Source organism: Cheilinus undulatus, linkage group 18, assembly GCF_018320785.1.
Source record: "Cheilinus undulatus linkage group 18, ASM1832078v1, whole genome shotgun sequence".
Taxonomy (NCBI): domain Eukaryota; kingdom Metazoa; phylum Chordata; class Actinopteri; order Labriformes; family Labridae; genus Cheilinus; species Cheilinus undulatus.
Genome location: NC_054882.1, coordinates 16702235 through 16711864, shown reverse-complemented (window position 1 = coordinate 16711864; position 9630 = coordinate 16702235). Strand labels below are relative to the sequence as shown.

General features: G+C 37.5%; 1 protein-coding gene across 3 annotated transcripts in view; it reads left to right on the top strand.

Annotated features, from left to right (window-relative positions):
• Positions 1-1065: 1065 nt before the first annotated feature.
• ptpn21 (protein tyrosine phosphatase non-receptor type 21) overlaps positions 1066-9630 on the top strand; it is a 28336-nt gene continuing 19771 nt past the window's right edge. For 2 of the 3 annotated variants that reach the window (XM_041812981.1, XM_041812983.1), the window contains exons 1-7: positions 1066-1234; positions 2023-2321; positions 5690-5859; positions 6215-6312; positions 7655-7722; positions 7805-7875; positions 8309-8396. In XM_041812981.1, the coding sequence (XP_041668915.1) occupies positions 2142-2321; positions 5690-5859; positions 6215-6312; positions 7655-7722; positions 7805-7875; positions 8309-8396 (675 nt within the window). In that variant the 5' untranslated portion in view covers positions 1066-1234; positions 2023-2141. Of the gene's footprint in view, positions 1235-1323; positions 1678-2022; positions 2322-5689; positions 5860-6214; positions 6313-7654; positions 7723-7804; positions 7876-8308; positions 8397-9630 lie in introns of those variants that run through there. The other variant, XM_041812982.1, reaches the window with a different exon arrangement.

Here is a 9630-nt window from a genome sequence, read left to right as displayed (position 1 = left end):
AAAAAAACTGAAAAAATGGTAAAGCACATTAATATTTCTTGATTAATATGTCAAATTATAGTTACTTACTTGCATTCCTGAACAGAAAATGAGTTTTAGTGGTTGAATGTTATGCTTGATTAATTTCTGCCTTCTCAGAGAAGCCCAGTAAGCCGGCTCAAATTCGGGTGAATTCAGTTTGAAATCCCTCATTCCTGTTCAAAATGGTAAAACGTGGAGAGCTGACTGAAAATGAAAGAGTCCGCATTAAAGCACTTCATGATGCTGGATGGTCTTTGAGACAAATATGACAGCTGGTCTAATAAATTTGTTGAGCACTGTATATAGTGTAATATTAATAATTTTCCAGAAAATCAAAATTAATGTATTATAAATCCCTTAATGATTGGTGTTTTGTAATATTCTAATATTTTAGGTTGGTGGATTTTTATTTTTATTTTCATGAGCTTTAAGCTGTAATCAAGATTAAAACAAAAATGTCTTGAAATATTTCGCTTTGTATCAGATGAGTCTAGAATGTATAGAAGTTTCACTTTTTGAATCAAATCACAGCAAAAAATGAACTTTTTCATACAACTCTAATTTTTTGAGATGCACCTGTTAACCAGTGCACAAATTGTTTCATTTAAGGAGCGTGACTTTTGCAATTCCATACCAAACAATAAATAAATAATCTCATCAGTTGCACCATATTTTGACAGTGATTACAGCTGTCAGCCGAAGAAAAAGGTAAACAGGCAGGTCAGCTGCCAGCAGCTGTTCCATTTCTGGCATTTTCAGCGCTCGGCATTCCAGCTGTCTGATGTCATGGGCCTTGAAAACCTCCACGTATTCCTCCGCCACAGAGGCACTATATTACATTTTAAGAGCCTGCTGAGTAGTGTATAGTAACTTATATGTTATACATGGAGTCACTGGAACACTTGGGTATAATTCTTTTGAATGAGATTGTTTATTATTTAGTATATCTTGGTTTGTTAAGTTATAGAGCCGCGGATGTATACACTTGTTGCTCCTCCAATCCCAGGAAGCGAAACACGCTGGGTACTTGAGTGAACTGTCGGACCAAGAGGCATGGGGTGCTACGGTAGTTTGGATCCAAAAACAAACCGCTGACAATTTGGTCGACTCCTTTCCCGTAATATTTCCAAACAGTAGAAAACCCTGGCATTTATGGCGGATTCCCTCTGGAGCGAAACGTAGCTGGACTACTTTATGCACCTAGAAGCTAACGGTAACGTGAATGATTTCGCCCAAAATATTTACCGGCGACGTCAGCTTCCCAAGGGTGTCGTCTATTTGCTGGAACAGAACTTAGCAAGTTAGCTTTGGGGCTAATTTTGAGCCAGTTATAGTTAGCGAAAAGTATCAAAACTATAAACTAAAGCTTACAATAAAAAGTTCTTCGCAGGTTAACTATATGCAAAACATCTTGAACCACCTTCTTCAGAAGGTAGTAGTTTATAAAGTTTGTATATGAAGTGTGTAGGTAATAACATGGATGGACGGTTGACGTGTATAGCAGCAGGGATTTTGCAGTGTTGTGTCCGACAGTGGCAACTTGTGTATTAAATTAGGTCGCACTTGCCAGCATTGGGACCAGACTATTCACCGGTAGGGGATTAATCCAACCACAAGCTTGGGAAATGGCTTCTGGCAATGCCTAATTTTCACAAGGTTGGTTTAAGAGTTTAGTTAGCTTAGTCTACACACTCCTAAGTTTTAACAGAGTGTAAGAAACCCTAATACTTAAATGAAGTATTTACTTAAATCGACTTTGAACTTTTAGCATAGTGCCGCATTTAAAACGATTATTTTGTGATAAGTCTTGTGTTAATCTGGTCTGGCATCAGTTTAATGCGACGGTCGAGGTATGAAACTACACCATATAAAACGTCTTAAAGAGTGCTTTAATATTTTTTAGTTTGGTCGTTGTAGTTGCTATTCACTTGGCTTTGCATCCACTTCTAGCTTTCGTTATGTGATGTAGTGTTATGACATACCTCGTTTCTTTTCTTCCAGGTTTATCTACACATAATGAACCTCGTGATTATGAACATTGACAAAAGTTCTGAGGGGTCGACGTGGAGAATAATTTCTCTGGAGTGAGTGAAGAGCTCCCTCCTGAAGAAGTGTGAAACATGCCCCTGCCATTTGGCTTTAAACTCAAAAGAACTCGAAGGTATACTGTTTCAAGCAAGAGCTGTCTTGTCACTCGGATACAGCTGCTCAATGGAGAGTTTGTTGAGTTTACGCTTTCAGTGGAGAGCACCGGGCAGGAATGTTTGGAGGCAGTTGCTCAGAGACTGGAGTTAAGAGAGGTATGTGCTTGTTTCATTCAACTCAAGTACTGATTGCTCTCTCCTATGAATTTTTATTAAACTCACCTCATCAGCAAGAAGATGTTTTGTCAAGTTGAGCTTTACTCGCATTCTTACTAGGGATGCACAAATACTGGATTTTTGACGTTATCTGTTACGCCAATATTTGCAGTTCAGTTTAGCCAACAGCCATCTCCAGATGTAGTTCAGACTTAAAACTCAAGTCCTTGAAACGCACTTTAAAGTTTGAGGAATGAGGATGGACACAGAAAAGAAAATCAGCTGCTGTTTGCCTGTAAGTTTTGCCTAAAACTTCGCAAACTTATCTGTACAAGGGGCTGATATTTACAGCCAATAAACCCTGATATTTACAACCTATATAGGCCAATACTTACAGCTCATATAGACAGATACTAAGAGCTGATTTTGGCAGATACTGACAGCCAATACAGGCAGATAATTGCTGCCAATATAGCCCAATATTTACAGCTGAACTAGGCTGATATTTACAACAAGATATTGGCTGGTACTTACAATCAATATGGGCCTATACTTGCAACTGATATTGAATGATATCTACTGCTGATACAAGCCAATATTTAAAACTTAAATCAATTGATATTTACAGCTAACATAGACTCATAATTTTGCTGTTGTAGGCCAATATTTACAGCGGATACAGGCTGATATTTACAGCAGATATAAGATAATATTATGTTTAAGATGATACAGGCCTATAATTGCTGACAGTTTTTATAATAGATATTAGCTGGTCAATATGGAAAATATTTAGAATTGATATTTAATATCTTTAGCTAATACAAGCCTATATTTAAAACTTGAAATGGCAGATATTCAACTGACATAGGCTGATATTTATAGCAGATATAGGCCAATATTTACAGCTAATATAGGCTGATATTTGAAACAAATATAGAAAGATATTTACAACCGGTATTGTCCAATTTTTACAGCCAATATTGGCTAATATATATAGCTAAAATTGGCAGATATTTACAGCTCATATAGGCTGAGATCTACAAATGATAGAGGAAGATACTTCATCGTCATTGACCAATATTTACAGCAGATATAGTCCAATATGTAAAGCCAATATAGACTAGTATGTACAATGGAAATTGACTTGTATTTACAGCTGTTATAGGCCAATATCTACAGAAGAGATTGGCCGATATTTTCAGCAGTTATAGCATAGTATTAACAACAGATGTATGGCCAATATTTATTGATGATATAGGCTGTTACTTACAGCCTATGTAGGCTAATATTTATAGACAGTTCAAGCTGTTATTTAAACTTAAATAGGCCATTGTTTACAGCTTAAATAGGCCAATATTTGTTGCTGTTATGGGTTAATATATACAGCAGATATAGGCTAATATTTACAGCTGATATAGGCCAATTTTTTTTAGCCAGTATATGTGGATATTTACAAATATAGGGCAGTATTTACAGCTGATAAATACAGCTTTATAGTCTGATATTTCTTATTGATACACACCAGTATTTAAAACGTTAAGAGGCCTATATTTACAGCTTATATAGTCTGATGTGTATAGCTGTTTTGGCCATTATTTACAGTGGATAAAAGCTGATATTAACAGAAGATATATGGCAAAAATTACTGCTGATATAGGCCACTTTTTACAGCTGATGAAGGACAATACTTACCAAGGATGTATTCATTGCAAATATCTGCAGAAATATTTACATCTTCTAATATGATGATTAATTTTGAAAGCATACATCTGCGAATACTGATATCGCGCCAGTAATATCGTGCATCCTATTTTCAATACTTGGGTACATTTAGGCAAAAATATGTTTTAAAATGCAACAATCCCTGGTATTATCCCTGGTTATTGTTTTGAAAAGTAAGAATATTTTGAGACTAACAGATCTTTAGAACATTCTTAAATCAAAACTGCTTCACTATAAAGAAAAGCAAATGTTGCTAAATAATTTGAGCATTTTTAAAGGAACCTTGCATATTAAAACATGACTTGTGTCTTCTTTGTGCAGCATACATATGAAAGACAGAAATATTAATCCAACACGGACAGTATGTCTTTAATGTACAGGGTTCCCTTTAAACAGGAGTTCCCTGCCATGTTTTTTTGAAAGTGTATACTACGAACAACTCTTTATTGGTTGCTGAGGACTTCCTATTTTGTTTTTATGGTATTGCTTTATTGGTTGCTGAGGACTTCCTATTTTATTTCTATGGTATTGAAACAGGTCTGACTATTACCATTATTATTTCTGTATTATGTATGTCAGCCCTAAACCAAGCTCTTAGAGCATATGCATTTTGGAGGAGAAAAAAGGTTGTGAGTCAGGATTGAAGCAGGATTGTGCTTTGGTGTTGTGTCTGCATTTGGTTACTGTAGTCACATGGTAACACTAAATGTTAATCATCAACTTAAAGAGATGTCAGCCTGAATGTTGTCATACCTAAATGCATCTCAAAGCAACAGTGGAGGCTGCTGAATGTGCAGGCAATCTGGCAGAGGAACTTACGCTATGACAGCATGTCATGATGAAGTAAAGCTTTATTTGTCATTGGTCTGACTAACAGTACAAATAATAGGCCTCCACCCCAATTTAAGAGTCTTTGCAGTTTTGTTTATTTTGGTGTTACCAAGCTTGTTTGTATAACAATTTTACTGTCCCAGATGTCAGAATGGTTCTGCAGCTGAGCTCCCTGTCACACTGCAGGCAGTGCTAAACGCAGTGTCCCACATGCGCCTTCAAGTCCCATGTTTGAAGACCTGCAGTGGTTTAGCTTCAGACAAATATTGAAAAAATAAAGGTTCTCTAATCATTGTACTGCTGGCAGTAGACCTTCAAACAAATCAGATGCTCATGTCATAATGGTTGTCATTTTCTGTGCTTAGTCATTATCATTCCACATTGTTAAGAAAGAAGACATTTGACTTTGACCTACAAAACCTCTACTCATAAATATCGTGTGTAAAACTGATGTTGGCAAGTAATTTTCCCCTTGTGGTTTGAGAGAGGCTGCATATCAGAATAGGGCTCATTCAATAAAGATGTGTGGTTTTTTTGTGGGTATTCAGACAGTCATAAGACTGATGATGAAGTTCCCACAGCTGGAGGACTTTGCAATAGTTGAAATTTCAGGTGTACATGTGTTTGATTATCATGTAGATTATTCAAGAACATCAGTCCTTGTGTGAAACTGAGCTTGAGCAGTCTCAAAGTATTGTTTTTATCTTCTGAAACATATGCAACATATGCAAGTCTGATATGCAGACTGTACAGGATGTTCCACATTTTCCTTGATCCCAGCTTAATGTATTTGCTTGCTTCCTTGGCTTTTATAGATAACATACTTCAGCCTGTGGTACTTCAACAAGCAGAACCAGCAGAGATGGATCGACTTGGAGAAGCCGCTGAAAAAGCAGCTGGACAAGTACGGGCTGGAGCCCACTGTTTACTTTGGAGTCGTGTTTTACATACCCAGTGTCACCCAACTGCAACAGGAGATCACAAGGTGATGTTCCAGTGGTGATATGAGGTGTCTTGTCTTAGCCTCTAACCTGTTTTCTTTGCAAAAAGTTATCTTCGAGAATTTCAGTGAGATATGAAACAAGTGCCAAGCAAAGTATTTTGCTTTGCACTAAAGGGCAAAATGTGGATCATGTCTTCTTATCTCTCTCCATTTATCTCTTTAGTCACTTGAATCCAGATATTTCAAATGGTTCAAAAATTCTTTAGATGCCACAGTATAAAGAAGTTTTACCCTGTGAAGAGAAGTCAGGTGTTTTGCAGACTTGTGCAAAGTACTGTTTGCTTGTTGACTGCTCTTCCCTTCTCCACTCTGACTGACCTTTTTCTTTTCTCCACAGATATCAGTATTATCTGCAGCTAAAGAAGGATGTTCTGGAGGGCAGGATCTCATGCTCACTTGAACAAGCTGTCCGTTTAGCTAGCTTGGCTGTGCAAGGTAATATCAATGTATGAAACTTGTGGTTTAACAGAAGCCCTTTTCACAAATGCATTCCAGACATTTTCTAGATAATTTCAGGACATTAAGACCCTCATATTTTCAGGAACTTGCCATTATATATGCCCCTAACAGCAAGAGATTGTCCATGTTAAACATGCCCTCACAACTCAAAATACTCTGTTGAGTCTGGAGAAGGGATGGTTGGTTAGTGCATGCAGAATGAGGAGGGACAGGTGTCTTGTACTGACTTTTCTGCATTAATGTCTCTTTTACAAATAAAAAGATGCTTCTAAGATGTGAAGTATGCCTCAAAACTCTGTTTGTGGCTGTTTGTGTTCAATCATCTCGCCTGTATAATATTGGGATTTCTCAGGAGCTTGAAACATCAATTGACAAGTCTGTTGTTGGTGCTGAAGCACTCTTCTGTTTGCACTGGTAAGAAGTTACTTTCAGTGATTTTTGGACAGGGGTTTGTGCCAGATCATTAAGACTTTCTGCCAGTTTGCAATGGTTAGGTTTTTGGTAATCTGTCATAAGCCTGCAGTTTCTCTCTGTGACTAAAGGATCCACTAAGACTAAGAATCTACCTTGTTTTCAGTATTGGTGATCACTGCAGTTTGTCTTGTATTTTGAAATAAATAGCCCTTAACAAGCCCCATTAAACCTCCAAACAGCATATTAAATTGGCTAGGAGTGTGTTTTTGTGTGTAAATGTGAACCCCCTCCCATTTGAGCATGTCCTCCAGCCTTTGCTCAGCCAAAAGAATCTCAGACACTGCTGGCAAAGTTATATCAGGCACTGCAACGGACTGGCCTGGCTATTGGCATAGCAGGCCTGCTGAGATCACTTACTGCTGCAGCCAGCCATGTTCAAATGACTGACCAGCAGCTTACAGAAGTACTCTTAGAAATGTCTTCCTGTAACATGTGGTCAGTGCAGAAGTTGTCATGCAGACTGGGCAATTGTGCTGTAAATCAAGTTACTTGGTTCCTATTTTGTGTCCCTGGTGTTATATTTTGGAGTGAAGAGCAGTTGCAGTGCTGATGCTTGGGATGCCCAACATTGTTGTGAATGCTGCCAGCAGGACGGCTGGAGCTGAGGCCAGTTTTGGACCTCTGCGTTGTCAGACATTGAAGTAATTCCCTTTCATAAAAAACCTGCCTCATATGTCCAAAAGCCTTTACACTATTCTGCAATTCTTGGATGTCTATTTTGCTTTGTCCTAAATACAGACAGTCAGAGGGTGCACAAGCATGTGTAGGGTTTATTCAGAGAGCAGTGTCATGAACAGTATGCCTTGTTCATTTTCTCATTTGGTTTGTCTCTTTTTGTCTGCAGCTGACTTTGGAGACTTTAATCGATATGACTCTCAGGAGTTCCTTCAGAAGTTTGTCCTGTTCCCTATTGTAAGCATATCATAATAAACAAGAGATTATAAGTTTTCTCTTTAAGAACAAACTGTGATTCTTTTTTATTTTGCTTTTTCAGGACTGGATTCAGGATGAACGAGTGCTGGAGGAGGCCACTCAGAAAGTGGCTCTTCTCTATCAGTCCTTTAGGTGAGCTATTTTTTTAGTGTCAGCCTGCCTGTTTGCTGGTGTTGGCTAGCACACAGTATTACATAATGCAGAGGCAAATGCAATCCTTTTACATCTGTTTAGGCAACCCACCTTTTTTATCAGTATAATCTGGATTTACTTAGAATCTGGCAGAGGCCAAATTTAAGCCACCTTTGTTATTTATACTTGAATGGGCTAATAGAGCTGGACTTAACAGCTTACCAGACCAATTTTCCCACGCTGATTTTAAAGTTCTTCAGAGATAGTTGTCTCTTATAACTGCTTCTTCTACTTAACATTTTTATTATTTTACTGACGAATTTGACTTGTAGATTGATCATACAGTTAGTGTACACACTGCTTTTTGTGTATTGTTTTCGATCGGGTTTTGACACCTTTTCTTTGGGTTTGCTGTTTTTTTTGTCTGTATTAGGGGTTTGTCAGCCCCAGAGGCAGAGATGTTGTACATGCAGGAGGTGGAGAAGATGGAAGGGTATGGGCAGGAGAGCTATCAAGCCAAGGTAAGTTTATCTGGTCCAGTCTGGAATCTTAAACAACCAAAATATTGTACAAAGCTTACAAAGTTTTATTTAAAAATTGTGCTGGCTTCCCATAAAAACAGGTAGAAAAAACAAATATCATGTTTTAAGTTCAGTATTTGACACTGCAGTGCACTGTAAAAAATGTCAGCAACTGTAAACAACCAATACCAGTGCAGGGCTACAGCAGCAAACTTGTTAATTTAAATGGGTGTATTACTGTATAAAGTTAATATGCAGAAATTAATATGTACAATAATTCGAATAAGAAAAAAATATCAATGATTCAACTAAAAAGTTAATCTCTAGGGACTATTGCAGCAGAAAGCAACAAATATGAAGTTTTCAAACTAAAATGATATAAAATGGCAAGCTGCTACTGAAAACTCGACATTTCCTGATGTTGGCATTCACAATAAAAGCACTCCAGGAGAACAAAAACTGCGGGCTTTTATTGTGAACGATTTGTTGGAAGCATCACATTTATCATTGAGTCAACTTGGCTTTAGCACTGTGTTTACGCTCAGCCTCGCTTCTTCAACCTTGCCAAATGCCACAGCCCACTTCACTGACTTAGAATAAGCAAAGTTGTGAGTTAAAATGAACCTTTAAACAGTTATTTATGCCAGTGGTTCTCAACTGTCCCTGCCATATGACCCACAAACACTTCAATAATGTGAAATGATAACCCAAATTTACAGCCATCAAAATAAATTAAATGAAAAATGATATCGCAATTTGACCTTAAAACAAAACCTTTCTGAACAAAGAGATTGGCCAAAAATTTTCAAAGACATGCATGCAAACATTTAATTGTTCCTGGGGTTTTTTTTTGTTTTTGTTTTTTTGTTTTTCCCTAAGGTCTCAAGGAATTAAGACATTATCATAGAAAAAAAACAACTTCCTTCAAGATACTTTTATCCAAGCATACAGGACAAAATGGATCTCAAGAAACTGCTAGAATTTTCTCCTTGTTCAATAAAACAGAGTTAAACAGAATGTATTGATGCATTTGCACCTAGGGCACCTGTATATTTTGGATATTTTGCCATCTTTTTTTTTCCCCAGGCACCAGTTCCCGTCCCACCAGTTGAGAACCACTGATTTAAGCGGTTATATTACAAGTCAATGCAGCTCATAGACAGGTTCAAGTAGGACACTCGCCTCATGTTGCTGTTATTACAGGCATTAAACTTAGCGACGCGGCAACACCTTT